General features: G+C 35.5%; 2 protein-coding genes, 3 non-coding genes and 1 pseudogene across 5 annotated transcripts; 1 reads left to right on the top strand and 5 right to left on the bottom strand.

Annotated features, from left to right (window-relative positions):
• Positions 1-101: 101 nt before the first annotated feature.
• Positions 102-1,053, bottom strand: LOC120199879. The gene is made up of 2 exons (XM_039200860.1): positions 1,049-1,053; positions 102-999 (listed from the first exon to the last, which is right to left on the bottom strand). The coding sequence occupies exons 1-2, from the start codon at positions 1,051-1,053 to the stop codon at positions 102-104; spliced, it is 903 nt and encodes a 300-aa protein (XP_039056791.1).
• A 4,140-nt stretch (positions 1,054-5,193) lies between these two features.
• LOC120199878 (probable WRKY transcription factor 9) lies at positions 5,194-6,658 on the top strand. Its single transcript, XM_039200858.1, is given in 5 exon segments — positions 5,194-5,337; positions 5,416-5,641; positions 5,644-5,762; positions 6,003-6,115; positions 6,334-6,658. Coding segments are annotated over 5 exon segments (927 nt in total).
• Positions 6,659-8,723: 2,065 nt separating this feature from the next.
• On the bottom strand, positions 8,724-8,797 carry TRNAV-AAC. The gene has a single exon. It is a non-coding gene; the product is annotated as a tRNA-Val (tRNA).
• Positions 8,798-9,549: 752 nt separating this feature from the next.
• LOC120199877 lies at positions 9,550-11,813 on the bottom strand (annotated as a pseudogene).
• TRNAV-AAC lies at positions 11,073-11,146 on the bottom strand. The gene has a single exon. It is a non-coding gene; the product is annotated as a tRNA-Val (tRNA).
• A 4,694-nt stretch (positions 11,814-16,507) lies between the features above and the next one.
• Positions 16,508-16,581, bottom strand: TRNAV-UAC. Its single transcript has one exon. It is a non-coding gene; the product is annotated as a tRNA-Val (tRNA).
• Positions 16,582-20,115: the final 3,534 nt, after the last annotated feature.

Below are 20,115 nucleotides of genomic sequence, written 5' to 3'. Positions count from 1 at the left end.
TTGTTCATAACAGACCGAAATAAATAATTAAAGGGTAAATCAAAATTACCTTTTGCATGTCTGACATAAATGTGATATTATGGGAGGTTTCAATCTCCAAATTAGTTGCCAACAGTAAAAGAACCAAGTCCAAGATGATTCATTTTCACACTCAACAACACATAAGCAATTAGATAGATGATGTCATTACCATCAATACCAACAGCAGCCAAAAGAGTACCTTCATAATAGCTCTTAAGGTGACAACCATCGATGCTAATTATAGGTCTACAACCTTTGAAATCTTCTTTGCATGCTTGTAAACATATGTACATTCTTTCAAACACCATATTATCCAATTTTAGAATGGTTGTGCTTCCAGGATTAAAAGACATCAATTCTCCAAGATAATCATATATCTTTGAGTATTGACCCTTGTGACTCCCAAGGACCATATCAAGAGCTAAGTGCTTAGCTCTCAAGCATTTACTCAATGACACTTTATACACATGATCTTCTAATACATCATGTCTTAAAGTTGTAATTGGGTACTGAGGATTAGCCCTAAATTTTTCAAGATATATTTTAGCCATCCACTTATATGTTGCATTTTTTTTAAAACCCATCAAACAATTATGATCTCCTACATAAGACTTAATCTGCCATGAGGTGTTTGTTTCATCTTTTCGATCAACCCTTGATGCCCAAATATACCACAGACACCCTTCCTTGCAAACAACATGCACCTTAACACTGTCAGTTCTTTTGAATCTAACATCAACCCTATTCTTAATCCCATATTGCCTGACAGCCTCTTTGAACTTCAACTTATCACCAAAAATCATTCCAACTTTAAACTGTGGGTTTTCCATATTAGTTTCATCGTTAAACTCAGGACATCTATGTTTTCCTCGACCATCAGAGTCATGCTCAAAATCAGATTCATTTTTAGTATGCAATGACTCTACGCCATCAGTTTCATTTTCATCATTCAAAGATGCATTAATATTTCCCTCATCTCTATTGTTTAACCATTAAAATTTCTTTCAAAATCTACTCCCACATGTACCTCATGTACAGACCCCTCTTCCTCACTCACATCATTTTCACTGTATTCAAAATCACTTACAGAAGAATCAATGTCATCACAACATATTATGTATCTTCTTCAGAGTTTAACTCAGTCATGAATGTTTCATAAGTTTCATGATTTTCATGCATTTCAGTTATAACAGTTTCATGAGTTTCAGTTGCATTATGATATTTGGTTTCAATGGTTTCGTTCGAGAAGTTTGCTTCATTTTCTTCTAAGTACAAATGAATGTGCCTATTCATGGGCATATCTTCTAACATGCTAATGATATCACAATCTGTTCTTAATGGCTTAACAGTAAATTTATGCCCAGATTGTTTCCAAAACAAATGTCACAAACCAGAATAACCTAACTCTTCCACAATATCATACATTTCAAGCATTGACATACTGTCCATATGACACATATCGATAAAATTTACCTCTTTTCCAGTGTATTTAAAACCAGATGAATTTACCATAAAGCCACCATATTGCATAAATTGTGAAATATTCAGATTCCTTACCTGTCAAAATGCTTAAAAAATCAGTCAGCATTAAAAATTTACTTTACAATACTGGTGGTCCCCTTACACTACTTTTACAACACTGATAGCAAACAAGTACACAAAACCAGTAGATGGGCAAGCATATGACTTGTAAAAACCTAAATTTGGGACCACCATCGATGACAACTTTAGAGCAATTAATCATACATGCAACAAATTTGATACAACAACCACCGACCATAAAAAGGTTTAAAAATAGCCAACATCCACCAATATACATTTATATGGATAAACTATTCATTCAATACAATCATAGGAACCGACATAAAAATCATGTGGGAAAGCAACAACAATCATATTTTAGACTCTTTTGGAATACAACAAATAATTACATTGATATGCACCGGCATAAAACACTGTCAGTTCTTTTGGAATACAACAACTATTCGTTCAATACAGTCATATGCAGCGGAATAAAAATCATGTGGGAAATCAACAACAGAAATAAAACCATATTTCAAAAACAGAAATAAAAGTCATAACACTGTCAGTTCTTTTAGACTCTTTTGGAATACAACAACAAAATAAAACCATATTTAAGTTACATAATTAACGAAGAAAACAAAAAATAGTTAGAGATAGAGTGTTTTTATATTAAAAAAACCCTAAAAGTATTTCAAAAAATCCCTAAAAGTATTTTTAAAAAAATTAAAAAAAAAAGTCAGTGGCTTTTCAAACGCCATTATCGTATTTCATGCTCGCTATTCCTTTCGATCGCAAGAATTGTTTCTCCATTTTGCTTTTGCAGTCACAGATGAAATGAAGGAAATCTTTTTTTCAGTCAGAGAGAATTCTTAGACTCTTCTGGAATACAAATGAACGAAATCCACGAAAACTTCTGGTTCATTCATCTGATGGGTTGTATTTGGGAAACAAACGCAAAGTTTTTTTTTTTGGAATACTAATGAATTCTTTAATGGGTTTCGGGAATAATAAAACACAAAACTATAAAATTACACCGTTTTAGGAATACAAATAGTCATTGGCAAGACTACGTTGTTTTAATAAACCGTCCATGTCATCGCCGTCACGGCCCGTCCATGCTATGTCATCGTGCCGTTAACGGATTAACGACAGAGTGGCAAAATTGAAGTGAAATATAAACGTCCGTGCTAAAATTGACAAATTAAACGTCAGTGACATTTTCGATCCCGAACATAAAGATTAGTGGTATTTGACATAGGTTACCAAAGAATTTTTATTTTGCAAAGAAATAAAGAAGTATTTAAAATTAGATTGTAAAATACTTTGTAAAACCCTTTAAAAATACAAAAAGAATATGGACAAAAAATATATTATATCGTTGATTTATTAGGTAATTTATGCGTTTAGTACTTCAATTATTATTTTTTATTTCATTATACTATTTAAATTTTATTTTTTTCATATCATATCTATCGTTTAATTTATGATTTAATTCGATAACTCGTCGTTAAAAATTAATAGAACTATTGGTGTGATATTTTTTTTATTTTTAATGATTACGTTACATTATTTTGATACGTCAACATTACTATCACACGTCGGCCAATCTTAATAGCCGAATTAGCATCGATTGAATGACAAACTGACGTAGTGGTCGAAAAAGCTGTGAATAGGGTTTCAGTCCCCCCCCCCCCGGCAAGGACCTTCTAATTCCCAAGCTGGAAAGACCCAGTTGCTTATTATAGGATAGGATGCACTTCTCAATCAGTGAAAGGAAAGAGCGAGATCTCCTTTCCTGTAGGCTTCTCCTGTGCTTAGTTCACCTAGCAGGGAAAGAAGCGGAGCCGTGCAAGTAAGATCGTGAGCGTGAACAGAGGTTATCAAGAGTTAGCTTGGGAACATGACAAGCCCTTAGCCTTTGTTGGAAGCTAAACCAAATCTAAGCTTGTAGGCTCTTAGAGAAAGCTATTGTGCAGGTATACCCTACTAAAATAAAATACAAATTAAACATCATGATTTTAAAAAATAAATTATATAAAAATAAATTAAAAAAAATAAAGTATATACTTTTATAAAATAAATTACGTAAAACAAACATACCATCAGTTAAAATTTTTAAATAGATTAATGATTCTTTCCAGATCGTAGGACAAAGTTTTTTCTTCGGCCCAATAGTTAAGAATATTTTTTTTTCTTTTTAAGTATTTAAATCATTATTTGGTTAAAGTAAGTATCTAAAAGTTATATTTTTAGTCAAAATAGGTGCCTAAAATATTATTTAGTCAAAATAGGTACTTAAAATATTCAATTTTTTTATCTAAGTATCTAAAGTATTCTTTCAATATTTTTTTAACATTTAATCTTAAAAAATATCAATTTAATCATAGAATTCATACATCCACCCACAAGATTTCATTTCTTTTTATATGAATAAAGTATTATATTAATTCAAATTTCAAGATATGATATAATAATGCAAATATTTATGATGGAACCGTACATCTTATACAATAATTCAAATTGTATGCATATTTTATGATGAAAGTGTACATCTTGTTTTTAACATTAATCATATTAGCATGGTCAATGTTATTATTGATAAAAAAAATTGAAGGAAAATAAAAAAGGGTGTCACATCAACAAATTATAAGAAATAAAAAAATTAATTAAGAAATAAGTGAAGACTTTGATAATTCATTAGTTTAGTATTCTAAATTCACATGGATAATGCATATATATAATTTTTAATGGTCAGCAAAACATGGACCGGTCATATGAGGTATTCTGTAGTTGACAATTTCATGAAACATATGATCCCTAGGTGGCTTCTTATTCGTTATTGGATTTCATAAATGACTCGTAAATTTATTTATTTTTATAATTTTTCTCATTTATTATTATTAATTTTACGGTAAAAGGGTAATTTTTTTACTATGTATTTATCATTTTTGCCCGTATTTTCACATTAATTTAATCCTCAAAGTTACTCAATTACATCATTCTATATCATACTCCTAACTTAAAACTCTAAATTATGAATCCTAAACCATAACTCAGTTACCTTTAAACCCTAAACATTAACTTGTGATTTATAATTTAAAACTTTAAGTTAAAAGATTATATAGAATGATAAATTTGATCGGTCAAAGATAACCTTTAAACTTAGTTTTAATTATTTACTTTTCATCATCCAACTATTGAAAAAGTAATATAAAAGTAAATAATGGTTATTCTTGATTAATTAATAATAATAATAATAGTAATATAGTCAAACCTTGGATGCGTCCCCTACTTTGAGACGATGGCATTGACTTTGGTGCCTCAAAAGCAGCATTTGCAGAGCCTAAAGTTACAATATTCACGAACAATGGCGAGTTTATCAGTAGATGCCAAAGATCAACAGCACAAGGAAGAATCAAAAGAATCCAAGATGATACAAGTGAGCAATGATCAAGAAGATCACAAAGCAGCTGCTGCTGCTGATGGTATCATTGCCTAGCTTGCAAGCAAACGACAACACTAAAGAGGTAGCTACTCTTTAACTATCATCACCTTAGTTGCAGATATTGAGATTCGAATCTAATTTAAATCGAATTCGAATCCGGGTTTTTGCAACGATGGCTTTTGCAATCTTAAATCACATATTTTATGGTAATTGTTTATCTGCAAATGGAGATAAATCGCATGAAAGAAGAGAACAAAGTGTTGAGGAAAGAGATGGAGAAAAATTTGCAGGATTACAACCATCTCCAGATGAAGCTTGCTCTTATTCAGCAAAACAACCCAATGAAGGTGCATATGTATTAGTTTAATTTCTTTTTTTTTTTGGTTATCTTGATTCTCGAGTTTCTGAATTTGTTTGATGTTTAGGATCCTCGAATCTTCCTCTCACTACTTAATGGAAATGAAGGTTTAGTTCAAGAACAACAGCAAGGAATTGAAAGAGACTTAAATACTGTCAACAACCCAAGACATGGGTCACCATCAGCAGGTGACAGTGACGATAAAGATGGTCATGGACTGGGATTGTCGTTAACTCTGAAAACCAGAACAAGCCAACGAGAAATTCGAGAAGAAGAGCGTAATAAGAAACTCAAGAAACCCCGAATGATGAATCGCTGCAGAAGAAGCTTTCATCTGCAATCACAAGCCATGCTGTTTCCACATCCAACAGGAAAGCTAGGGTTTCCGTTAGAGCAAGATGTCAAACAGCTACAGTATGTTCAATATAACATGTATGTATATGTGTGTATACATAATTCGGGTTGATCTTAGATATGGTTCTCTAAAATTTCTTCAAGTTACACAATCATTATACTTGATACCTGCATTCAGTTGGAGTAACAAAACATTCTTCAACTTCTAGGTTGCTGAGACCAGATCAAAGTTTTTTTTTCTTTTTCTGAAGGTTGAGACCAGTTCAAAGTTAAAAATTGCTTCTGGTACAATATTTGCAGATGAACGATGGGTGTCAATGGAGGAAATATGTCCAGAAATTTGCAAAAGGAAATCCTTGCCCACGAGCTTACTATCATTGCACGGTAGCTCCCGGATGCCCGGTCAGGAAACAAGTATATATAGTGTCAATTTAAAGACGAAAGTAAGATTTTATATCATTAAAAATAATAAAAATATCTAAATTATACGAAAATTTAAAATATACCGAGGTAACTGTCCCCGTTGGTCTCCTCCATCCATCGTTGAATCTCATAGAATCATTCATTTCTTAATAAATACACACTATTCTTATGCCACAACACTTTAAATTTCCGTCTCTTTTGCGACTTGGGTGCAACGATGCCTTGACGACATGTCGATTCTTATTACAACATACGAAGGAACACACAATCATCCGATCCCTGTTGGTGCAACCGCCATGGCATCGACAGCTTCCTCGTCAGCTTTACCAGCTTCGAACTTCATGTTACTGGTTTCGAGCCATGGTATCCCAAACCCTCACCTCATGAACTCATCGGCTGCCGCCATGAACGTAAACGACCCTTCAAAAGGAATGGTTCTTAGCCTCACAAACAATCACCGTTTCGATAATCAAATATTGCCCTCGGTTCCGTTAGCTCATCAACAAGCTTTCCCGCGGCTGCCGAGCAGATAAAAACCACCACAGTGGCAGGGAATGCAAATCATCTGAAGAAGAAGAAAAGTCAATATTAGCTGAAAATGTTAAAGAATGTTTACATTTGGTTAGAACTTGTATTGAAAGATTTCTTTGATCTTATTGAGAATTCATACGTTATACTCTTCTTGCCTGTGAAAAAAAATCATATATTATACCATTGACATAGTTGTTAACTGTATGAATTTGTATGAATTTATACGTTAATACTTAATAGTACTACATCAAATACAAACCCTTAGTTATATTTATATTGTATTATATATATACATACTATTCTACAAGCAAAAATATCATTTACAAGATAGAATTGAATTCATGTATATATAATTTAAAACAAAGCCATAGCCCTGTACACCAAAACCAGAATATATTTATTTGCTTAGTTTAGTAGGAAAGACTATGAGATGAAAGGAATAAAAATAATGGGAATTTATAGGTCTTAGAACTCTGAGGTGGCGTTTGATTTGCAGGAATCCCTTGCAATTAGGAGGAATTGTAATCTAATTCCACCACTTTCCCATGTTTGGTTCAAGTTTTCAAAGGGAGAATTGGAATCCAATTCCATCAAGGGAGGGAAAGTAAATTACATCCATAACATGATGAAATTGAAATCCTTTGGAGGAGAGAATGTGAAATTTGATCATACTACCCTCATCAATCTTTAAGAATTCGGGTCGGATTTTTTCAAAAAAAATCGGCGTCGGGTCAGGTTTTTTTAAGTTTGATATTCGGGTCGGGTTTTTTAAGTGTGCTATTCGGGTCGGGTCATTTTTTTAATTCGGGATCGGGTCGGATTTAAAAAAAATCGAGTTCGGGTCGGGTTCGGGTTTAGGGTGAAAATACCCGACCCGAAAAAATTATATAATTTTACCTTATATATTTAGGAATAATTACAATAATACCCCTATATATATATATTTTAATTAAGTCACTGTTTTTATTGAATAAAAATATTTTTTTTATTTCGGGTCGAGTCGGGTCGGTTTCTAATTCATATATTCGGGTCGGGTCGAGTGAAACTTTATTTTGGTCGGGTCGGGTCTCGGGTGGAGGTTTCCTTGTTTTCGGGTCGGGTCGGGTGGACCAAAAACCCGACCCAACCCGACCGATGATCATCCCTAATTGGGATGATTTTAACTTATGATATTTATTAGTATGATTTTTATAATTTATTGAAATGAATAATCAATCAATAAAATGAAAATTTAATATTTTTTAAAATTTTATAATATATTGCTACATGTATGTTATAAAACAAACTAAAATTAAGCAAAAAAACAAGAAGGACAATTCTGTCATTTTACATTACTGAAATCAAATTAATCTGACATGTCTGCGAACCAAACAGAATATGGAATTAGATTCCAATTCAATTTCCTACAAACCAAACATGTTTTAGATTCAGATTCCAATTCCTTCAGATTCTAATTCCTTCATAGATTTTAATTCTCTCAGAAACATTCCAGAGAACCAAACGTCACCTGAGTGCTAAATGCAGTTGTTTTGGATATACTTGGAGAAAGCTGCGAAACATATGAAAAAGTGAGTAGACCAAAAGTATTGTTTTTCAAGTTTCTTGGTTTGAGCCAATAATCACTTTTCAAAATCCAATAAGAAATCTTCAGTCAAGCAAATTCCTACATGTATCTAGTTCCCGTTCAAATCCAATCAGTTTCATGACTTTCGTGTAACTCGACGAAGCTTTGAGATGGGATGCACAACCATGTGATGGTAGGAGATAAAAAAAAACATCATGTGTTGATGGCCCTATTAGTTTTTGCTATTGGCTCATGAAGTTATTCAATATTCAAAGCCAGTTTGCTTAAAAATCAACAAACAAGCCATTGTTTATCTGCATGGCTTTGATTGAAATAAGTATCTGATGAGCAACGGTAAGGAACTGAGCACCGCTCTCTCCGCATCCTTAGCTGATCCGGGCTTCATTTTAGAACAGAACTTGAAATTTTGGGTGCATCATAAAGCCCAAGAAACTTAACTTCCTCACTTTGAAAGAGCTGAAACGTGGGAAAAAAGAATTAAATAGCGTCGCCCGGACTCGAACTGGAGACCTTCAGTGTGTTAGACTGACGTGATAACCAACTACACCACGACACCTTTGGGATTTGGACTTCGGTAAATATAATTTTGGTAAAACAAATTGTACTGCTATATTACGTGGTACAAAGTTCATATATATTATTTGCTAAATTAGTTTTAGCTAAATTTATTTTTAATAATAATAAAAAATTATAGAAGTTAATAAAGTCCGCTGTATATTTACTTTTGAGTGTCTAACATTATATATTTATTAGTCCACAAACAAACACCGTCTGTTAATGTGCGTAAGTATAGGCTCATCACAATCTCATTCAGATATTCCAATGGAAGCACAAAGCGCTTCTCATCAGAGCTATACACCGCAAAGTCACCCTTCTAGGCCTTTGAGGATGTGCTGCAATTGTTTATGAACATTCCCACTGGTTCTGTACGTATTACCTAACAAGAATGAAATGTGGTTTTAGTTTACTAAAACCCTGGATTGATGAGTTTTCCTAATTTATGAAACAAGATTTATCTGTAAATGGCTCCAAGAGATCCCTAGCAGTGAGGTTCCGGTTGCTTTCATACTTAACGTACTGAAGATTTTGAATTGTAGGGTCGAACATGGTAGCATTTTACTTCAACACAATGAACAGAGGATTCATGTATATTATTTGACATGATGAGTTTGTCTTTTGTAGTATGAATTTGTTGATGTAATATTGTGGATAACAAGTTTGTTTCCTGTCTAGGTTCAAGAGAGACTATGCATGAGAAACAAATTATGTTTTGCATTATAAACTTTAATCTTCCAAAGTGTGGTTTGGCTACAAGATGAAAAAAGAAAATTGCTTCAGAAGTTGTATATCGGAAATTGTTGGATCATTACCAGTGGCTACAGACAAGATCAACGCTTTCTCCACTTCTCTACTCGCTTTCCTTTCGATAATAGCAATTACGTATTCCATTAAGTTTGCATTGCATGGCAATATGAGAACGTCATCGCCTGGTGGTACGAACTCTTCTTCTGTCAAGTTGAATAATTCCATCACAATTTTGTTCTTTAGATATTCCAAGGGAAGCACAAAGCGCTTCTGGTCCACACTGTATACCCCTTTTCGACCCCCGTTGATGTTCTGCAACTGTTTGTTTCATCATCCATGGTGGTTACTTTTTGTCCTGATTGCAGCCTGCCATTGCAGCCATTTTTGCATTTTCATTTTTAGGTCTTCTATTGCTAAATGCAGCTGTTGTGCATAATATGAAGCCATGGAATTGTGATGAACATATAGTCACAAGGTCAAAGACAATCCCTTGAATAATTAGAATTCAGGTATTCATGGGAAACAAAGCCATGTGATGGCAGATATGAGGGCTAATATGCAAAGGGGCGTACCTGCTTTTACGTTGAGCATAGAAGTGCATGTAGACACATCTTTATCTAAGTGCTTAACGTTATCATTATCAGAGATTAGATCATATTAACTTCTAAAGATGTAATAATTGATGCACGATAAATGTCATGACATTCCAAGAGCTGCTGCTGATCCGGGCTTCATTTTAGAACTGAACCTGAAATTTTCGGTTTATCATAAAGAAGGAACTTAACTTCCTGAAATTGAAAGAGTCGAACACAGGTAACCAATAACTGAAAATGAAGCATCTTTTGGTCAGAATAGGGACGGGCATGGGACCCGAAGCATACGGGTTCGACTTAACCCGACCGGAAAAATATTATTTTATATATATATATTTAGGGATAATTACAATAATATCCCTCTATATATTATTTTTTCCATTAAATCCTATTTTATTAAATAAAAATAATATTTTTTATTATTTCGGGTTAGGTCGGATTGGGTGGAGGGTATAAAATTTTCTAGTTGGGTCGGGTTGGCCAAAACCTGACCCGTGCCCATCCCCAAGTCAGAACCATTTTATAAGGAAACATCTTTTGGTAATAAACTATGAATATGATACATTTGAATAATTTACACCTATAAGCATAAGTTGTTTTTATGTAGCAGATTCATTTACCAGATGACTGTGCTTATTTACTTAGGATCAACAAAAGAATTGGCTGTTGATCCGCATGTAGTTGATTGAAGTATCTGATGAGCAGCGACATCTAAATAAAGATCGTGACCAAAAACTGGAAACTGCGCATTTCATGTGATTCTCAATATATATTGTACGGCTGATGTTTTGCAAGGATTCAGAGCAGAAATTTGTTTTTCCCCTATGTTCCCAAGTTGTAGTTTCTGCTGTCCCTGATAACAGGAAATCCCAACATCAAAAGAAGTAAAAAGTGTCTGTATTCAGAAACGTGAAAATTAAAAAAATTAAAAATTGGCGTCGCCCGGACTTGAACCGGAGACCTTCAGTGTGTTAGACTGACGTGATAACCAACTACACCACGACACCATTGCGTTTTGCATTTGGTCCATATTTTATAAATATAATAAAAACTTGTAACTGTATATTATTTAACATGACGATTTTTTTAAAACATGACGATTTTTTTTTAGTATGAATTTGTTGATTTAATATTGTGGATAAGAAGTAAGTTTCCTGTGTAGGTTCAAGAGAGACTACGCATGAGAAACAAAAACTGTGATGTTTTGCATTATAAACTTTAATCTTCTAAAGTGTGGATTGTATATTGGAAATTGTTGGCTCATTTCTTGCTGATAAAGATATGACGATGAACAATGACCAGCGGCTACAGAAAGGATCAATGCTTTCTCCACTTCTTTACTCGATTTCCTTTTGATGATAGCAATTGCATATTTCATAAAGTTTCATAGCAAGGGAAGATGAGAACCCCATCGCCTGGTAGTCCAAACTCTTCCTCTGCCAAGTTGAATAGCTCCATCACAATTTTATTCTTTAGATATCCCAAAGGAAGCACAAAGCACTTCTGATCCACACTGTATACAACAAAGTGACCCTTTTCGACCGCCGATGATGTGCAGCAACTGTTTGTTTCTGCATCCATGGTGGTTCTTGGTAATGTGATTCTTTTTCTCTTGATTGAAGCCATTTTTGGCCATTTTCTTGCTAACTTGGTAATCTTCTTGGGACTGATCATCTTGCTTTACTTAGTTTAGTAGAAAAGATTAAGATTAAAGGAAAAAAAGAGAGGGAATTTTTAGGCCTTAGAACTCCGATAGCTGGATGCAGCTGTTGTGCTTGATATGAGGCAGTGGAACTGTGATTAATATATAATCACAAGGCAAGAGACAGCCCCGTTGATCTGTGGTGTAGATATGAAAGGGCACGAGATGGCATTTCTGATCTGTGGTGTAGATGTCAAAATAACCTTTTTGATCCTACCGTCCTTGTAGATCTCGTTGTTGGTTCAGATGGTACGGTTCAATCTTTGGACTAATTATATTTTTCCCATTCGCTTACAAGTTCCTCTGAATCCTGAACAAATATCCAAATTTCATATACGAAATTAAGACCAGTTAATGGTTTCCTATGCTGCTGGATCATGTTTTGTTCTGTTTTCTGCCTTGAAATAGGAAGACTATGTACAACAAATGGAAGACTGCCATTTTCATGTGATTCACTATATATTATACGGATGATGTTTTGCAATTGGTCAGAGCATAAATTTGATTTTTCCCTTTGTCCTAAGTTTCTACTGTCCCGGATGGCATGAATTCCAACATCAAAAGAAGAAAAGAAATGCGTCTGTAAGAAAACGTGAAAATAAAATTGTAACGCTACACTGGCGTCGCCTGAACTCAAACCGGAGATCTTTAGCGTGTTAGACTGACGTGATAACCAACTCCAAGACACCATTGCATTCTACTCTTTGAAAAGCATTAATTCAAACAGACAAGTGCGACAAAATTCGAAGTTACCATTTGCTAAAGTAATTCTACTAAACAGTATTTTGTTCAAAATAGTTAGTTATATAAGTTAACGAAGTCCATTGAATATTTATTTGTCCACGAACAAGCACTGGCTGTTAATGTGCGTAAGTACAGGTAAGAATGGACTACAGTAAGTGGGTGGGCCGGTTGTTTCTCTTAAAAAATTTATTTTTTTGTATTTTAGATTTATTTTTTATATTTTCAATTGATAATTTGTTTTCTGTCTATATAAAATTTTATAGGTAAGAATGGACTGCAGTAAGCGGGTGGGGCTGGTGATTCTGCGTGGTACCCGGATTCTGGGGCCATCACTCATCTGACTCCTGTTGCAGGTAATGTTATTAACGCTACTCCATATCGAGGGTCAGGTAAGGTATTAGTTGCTAATGGTGTGGATATTCACATTTCAAATGTTGGTAGTGCTGTTTTGTGTTCTCACTCCAGAAAGTTGATGCTAAATAACCTTCTGCATGTGCCTTCGATTAAAAAAATCTGCTTTCCGTGTCTAAATTTACAAAAGATAATAATGTTTCCATTGAGTTTTATCCTGATTATTGTGTTGTGAAGGATTTGAAAACTCGACAGGTGATGCTTCGAGGCTTGGAGCGTGAAGGTTTGTATGAGGTAGCTTCTGCTGCTGCTGAGAAATATGTTAACATGTCTGCTAGGGAATGTTCTGCTGTCTGTTCTTCTGTTCATATGTCTACTATAAATGTGTCTTCTAGTTCTTCTAGTTCTTCTGTTCATGATAATGATTGTGGTGAAGTCAATACTTGTAATGCTGTTAGTTTGAGTTCTGAATTGTGGTATCGTAGGTTAGGACATCCTTCTAGTAAGTTTTTAGTCAAATTGTTAAAACAATGTAATATTCGGATGACAATAAAATGCTGTTTTGTGAGGCTTGTCAGCTTGGCAAAAGTCACAAACTACCTTTTTAGAAATCCTTATCTGTTTATGATTCTCCTTTCCAACTTGTTCAAATGGATCTTTGGGGTCCTGCTCCTTTAATCTCAAACAATTCTAGTTATTATATAAGCTTTGTTGATGCTTGCACAAGATTTACTTGGATATATTTTTTGGCTAGGAAATCTGATGCTCAAAGTGTTGTCATCAATTTTCATAAAATGGCAGAACGACAGTTTAATTGTAAACTGAAAACGGATCAATCTGGTTGTGAACTGAATTTAAACCATTATTGTCATACTTTAAACAACATGGTGTTATATTTCAGCATACATGTCCCCATACTTCTGAGCAGAATGACACGATTGAATGTAAGCACCGTCACATCGTCGAACTTGGTCTTACACTAATGGCACAGGCTTCTTTACCTTTTAAGTTTTGGTCTGATGCTTTTTCTACTGCTGTTTATCTTATTAACAGGCTGCCTACTAAAGTTTTGCAGGATAAGACACCGTTTGAAAAGTGTTTCACAAACCACCTGACTATAATGAGCTCAAGGTTTTTGGTTCAGTGTTTCCATCTGGTGAGGCCTTACAATCAACATAAGTTGCAGCTTAGGTCTAAAGCTTTGTTTTTCTGGGTTATGGTTCTAATCAGCGTGGTTATAAGTGCCTTGATGCCGACGACAAGCTTTACATATTGAGACATGTACAATTTAATGAAGCTGTTTTCCTTTTGCAGGCAAGTCACAAAAATCTTTTGTTCCACTAGAGGATGATCGTGCAGTCTCAAAGTTTGTGTTTCCAAAGTTTGTTGCTGGTTCACATTGCAGTATGCCTTCACAGGCTGCAGCTGCTGGTTCGGTTGAAAGAATTCCATCTGGTTCGACTCGTGGAATAGATATCTTGGCTGAAACAGGTCGAGCTGATAGTCTCAAAGTCCTATACACAGTTCTGATGCTGAGTCTTTGGGAAGAAGGTGTCAGGAGGATGTCACAAATTTGGATCGTGGCTCTGTTCCCCGCTCGATTAATGACGATGGTCCTTTATTAAATAATGATCCTGAACGTGTTAATAGTGGTGCTGCTTCTGCTAATGATCGTCCTTTATTAAATAATGATGTTATCGTTGTTCCTTATCTAGTCCTGAAAGTGTTATTAGTGGTGCTGGTTCTTTAGAGTTAAGTGCTAGTAATGTGCAGCCCGATGTAAGTAAAACTGTAAATTCTCACCGTATGATTACTCGGTCTAAAGCTGGAGTATTCAAACCCAAGGCGTTTCTGGTTGAAGACATTACTGAAGAACCCAAGAGTATTCATCAAGCAATGCAGCAATCTGTTTGGAAGGAAGCTGTTGAAAAAGAGATTGATGCTCTTGTGAAGAAGGGTACTTGGGAGTTGGTCGCTTTGCCTGCTGACAGAATTCCTGTGGGATGCAAGTGGCTTTTTAATATCAAGAAGAATCCGGATGGTAGTGTTGCTCGCTACAAAGCTAGGCTAGTAGCAAAGGGGTATTCGCAGCAAGCAGGGTTAGACTATAAGGAGACATATTGCCCGGTAGTAAAGCTTGTAACAATTCGGGTTTTATTAAGTATTGCTCTCTGTAAAGGCTGGATACTAAGACAGATTGATGTGGATAATGCCTTTCTAAATGGGGATTTAGCTGAGGAGGTTTACATGGAACAGCCGCCTGGTTTTCAGCAGGTAGATGACAGTGGAGGTCATCTAATTTGTCGTCTAAAAAAGTCATTGTACGGTCTCAAGCCAGCACCTAGAACGTGGTTTGAAACGTTTCGGTCATATCTTGTTAATAATTTACAATTTGTTGCATCTCTAGCTGATTCTTCACTTTACTACCGTGAGACTAATTGGCACAAAGTCTATATCATGGTCTATGTGGATGATATAGTGACTACTGGAGATAACGCTGAAAAGTGGGTGTTGTTATTCAAGAAATCAACAAGGTGTTTTCACTGAAGGATTTAGGGAAGTTAAACTTTTTCTTAGGAATGTCGGTTCAACGTGTTGAACAAGGGATCATTCTCAGTCAGAAGAAACATATTTTGGATTTGTTGGAGAAAACAAAGATGGTGGACTGCACTCCAACACCTACGCCGATGGTTACAAATCCTCCGCTTATTGCTGAAGGTATTAATCTTTGCTTAGATGCGACTCTATACAGACAAGTTGTGGGAACTCTTCAACGTATCTGCACTACAAAACCAGTTATCCAGTTTGCTGTCAATAGGGTTAGTCAATTCATGCAGGCTCCTCTTGATAAACATTGGAAGGCTGTTAAAAGGGTTGTTTGTTATCTCAAAGGAACCATGGATCATGGTTTGTTTTTTAGTTCAAGCAAAACAAATACAACTCTGGCTGGATACTCTGATTCTGATTGGGGCACTAACTCAGATGATCGACATTCAACAGCTGGTCATTGCATGTTTTTAGGAGGAAATCTTGTTGCTTGGAGTTCTAAGAAGCAAGGAGTGGTTGCTAGGTTGTCTACTGAGGCAGAGTTTCGAAGCCTAGCTAATGCTATGAATGCAGATCCTCATGTCAGATGCAAACTGCAATACTATTATACTTCATATTACACTTGTAGGTGTCTTTTACAGTGAAAGACTGCCCTATGATTTTATATCGGCGGTGAATTTATAAAATTTTAGGGGACAAAAAGAGATTATCGATAGAAAGTACAAAGAAAATGTATATATTATATAAAATTTTGAGAGGAGTGACAGCCCCGCCAGCCCCTAGATCCATCCCTAGTTGCAGCATCAGAAACAACAAGCACCATCTTATGTTTTGCAGCATGCGTAGTCACAATTGCCTTCATCTGAATATGAAAGACCGTGAATGATTATGCAATATAATCGAAAAACCTCGAACAAAAGGTCTTACAGGTAAAGACATGGAAAGACGAGCAAGAAGTCCTTTAGACCCCAAAGGGAAGAAGGAATAAAAATAGTGCACCAATCAGTGAAGGAACTTAAAAAGGTGGCGTAGCCCGGACTCGAACCGGAGACCTTCAGTGTGTAAAACTGACGTGATAACCAACTACACCACGACACCATTGATTTCAGTTAATAAAATAATACTTTTAACCAATAATAAAAAACAACGTAAAAATGGCTTGTCTGTCCTTGATGGAAAGATGTGCAGAGAGTAGCACCCTAGGAGAAATGGAACTAAGAAGAGCGTTCTCCAGGTGTCTATCCAATCCTTGAACCAAGTAGACTATGTATTCAAACAAGGCTGAATCGCACGGCAGCACCATAGGACCACAACTTGAACTAAGAGTTCAACAAATATGTCGTTTCCGAGATATGACAAGGGTGTGAGATGGCGTTTCTGATCTGTGGTCTAGATGACAAAAAAAAACTTCTTGAGCCACCGATGGTTCATCAACACCAACCGGCAACTTCTATAGCTTTTGCATTAGGCGTGGTTGGTCAAGGAGACAAGGACCACAATGGAGCCTCCTCTCGGCCATGAATTCTGTACTATCTAGCTCCATTGCATATCTGTGTGCTTAACATTATCATTATCAGAGATTAAATCATATGAAACTTCTAAAGATGTAATAATTGATGCCAGACAAATGCCATGACATTGAAAGAGCTGCTGCTGATTCGGGCCTCATTGTAGAACAGAACTTGATATTTTGGGTGTATCATAAAGCAGAAGGATGTCAACTTCCTGACAGAGAAAAGCAAGTACTGAAAATGAAACATCTTTTGGTCAAATCACTTTATAAGGAAGCATCATCATACTGTTTTAGTGATGAGATATGAAGCTCATACTGTTCTACTATATAAATGCGAGCACCAATGTACTTGTAGACATGAGATAAATCATGTGACCAATAAACTGGAACGGATAATGTTACGAAAGTTGGTATGAATAATGACACAGTATCATAGTTCTAAGATCTTGCGAGGGCTAAGTACTTGTGAGATAGAACTCTTCCCCAAAGGTGAAAAGCGTGCTCATATGGTGAGGAGGTCTACTGTTGATTTTGTTTGTGCCTACCTTCCTTGTCGGTCTCGTCGCTGCTTCAGATTGTATGATTCAATCTCTAGACTTATTATAGCTTTTCCCATTCGCTTACAAGTTCCTCTAAATCCTGAACAAATATCCAAATTTCATACACTAATTTAAGACCAGTTAATGCTTTCCTGTGCTGTTGGATCATTTTGTTTCATTTCCTGGACTTATGTTCTCTGGAATATAGACTATGTTGAAATCTGCATGAGGATATTACACGGTTGATGTTTTGCAATGGATTCAGAGCAGAAGTTTGTTTTTTCCCTACGTTCCTACGTTTCTAGTTTCTACTGTCCCTGACGGCATAAATCCCATATCAAGAGAAGAAAAGCGTTTCAGTATCCGGAAAAACTTGAAAATAAAAAAAGGAACATAAAAATGGCATCGCTCGGAGTCAAACCAGAGAACTTCAGTGTGTTAGACTGACGTGATAACCAACTACGCAACGACACTGTTGAAATGTAAGATTTTCAATTACCTATAAACCCAATGAAACAATTGAAAATAAAAAAGGAACGTAAAAATGGCATCGCCTTGACACACCTTTGATGCCTTTCTAAGCTTGAGATTGGAGAATTCATACATGAATTCTAAAATTTGAAGCATGTGTAATCTGTGTAACAAATGCCTTCATCTGAATATGGAAAACTGAGAATGATTATCTGTATTTTAACCGAAAAACCTCGAACAAAAGTCTTTCAGGTAAGATATGGAAAGACGAGCAAGACGATTTGGCATAAATGGTGATAATAAGATGTTTCCAAACAAAATGGCTAGGCGCCAGTTAAAACAGGCTTTTGTGAGAAACCGGAATTATCTTGGATCTTCTTGCATACCTTTCGATCTGTTTTACAGCCACTGCTTTAAAGCAGGGAGTGAATCAATAAGGAAAGATTTGAAGTGCTTGCATAACTCTTTAGGCTTCTCTATATTGATCTCATGCCCTGCATTCTTTATGATCACTAGCTCTGCCTTGTCTCCCAGATACCTGCATGAGCAGCTTAACACAATTGAAGAACCACAAAGGCTGTAAACAACGAAAACAAAATGAAGACCCAAATTAGACAAATGTCCTCGCTATGCTGCTGTCAATTTCGAAGTGAAGCACATAATTTTTTAGGAACCCGGATCATCTAAAAGGAATAACATTCTCCTTTACCAAAACATAGAAAAATAAATTAATTGAACGTTTCGCTGCTTCTACCATGATTTAGTCAGCCTATAAGAGATGATTAGACCGCTGATATGCTCGGACTTTGTTTTTTAAAAAGCATTCATGTTCGACATTTATGTACAATATATATTCAAACACTAACACATAAAAAAACCCTATATATTCATGGAAAAAAAGGTATCCTGCATTACTATTATACGTCAGATTAGACTTGTTGGTGTCGTTGCAGCATGAGTAACAACAATCATCATCTTATATCCTGCAGCATGTATTTTAGCACCGGATATGGCTTGATATCGGTGCCGACATGGTCTGGAAATCGAATATTTTGATGCTCATGTATTCATTAAGTAATAATATTGTCATCACCAGCAAAAGGGAAGGAGAATAAGAATACAGTAAGAAATGATTTTAAATGATCCTGCAAATACGCAGCCTGATATGATTTTTCGTTAGGTCAGCGATTTCATCCACATGGGACCAAACACTGCCAGCTCCTACTGCATGAATTTTCTATTGCATGCAGCTGTGAACTGTCTGTTGGCTGTTCCACCCACTCTCCTTGTCTTCCTATTTTTGGTTCCTTTTCAGTACAGGTGAACTGCTAAACGCCAACCAATGAGATAAGCTGATGATGCCTTGGTGTTACAAAAAAAATGGGAAATGGAGGAATCGACTGTTTTTTTTTTGGATAATTCGATTTTATTACCCAAATATCTGTATAAAAACAGCTTGTTCAAGAATACAAACAGTATCTACTTACAGTAGAATAGAATTCAGCTATTCAATACCCCAATGATTACAAAACATAGTATTAACACTATCATTCCTATTAATACTTCTACCCCTTAGTTGGATAGCAACAGTTTGTTTTACAGCATAGAGTAATGCTTCAAAATTTCATGAGCATCCCTGGAAAAGCCTCTTGTTCCTCTCCTCCCAAACAGTGTAAATAAATGTTGTCCAAGCTAATTTCAAAATTGTAGTGAGCAAGGATCTACCTTTCCAAGCATCACAAGCCCAAGCTAAGTGATTTCTCCATGTACGTGATGTCCTTCGCATGCCATTGAGAATGATAACCGCATCCCATAGAGAATCCGACTGTTGTTGTCATTGTTAAATCAATATTTACAATTTATGATATATACCGAGTCGTCTCTAACATTTTCGGGACCCTGCCATAGCCCACAGCATTATAGTAAAAAAAAAAATCATTGTACAAATAAAGAAAGGCCTCTTTCGGTCATAGGCCACACCATAGCTGTTCAAGTTTTTGGAAATACGCTTTGCTTAGAATCTGTTCTTATCCTTCCACTAATTAACACGCAATCGCCATCATCGTCACATTTTAACCATCTTATGCCAGTTAAGCCACCATTACAGTG

Source organism: Hibiscus syriacus, unplaced genomic scaffold (genome assembly GCF_006381635.1).
Source record: "Hibiscus syriacus cultivar Baekdansim isolate YM2019G1 unplaced genomic scaffold, ASM638163v2 tig00005712_pilon, whole genome shotgun sequence".
NCBI lineage: Eukaryota > Viridiplantae > Streptophyta > Magnoliopsida > Malvales > Malvaceae > Hibiscus > Hibiscus syriacus.
Note: the sequence above shows the minus strand (reverse complement) of the source record. Positions and strands in the feature narration are given on the sequence as shown.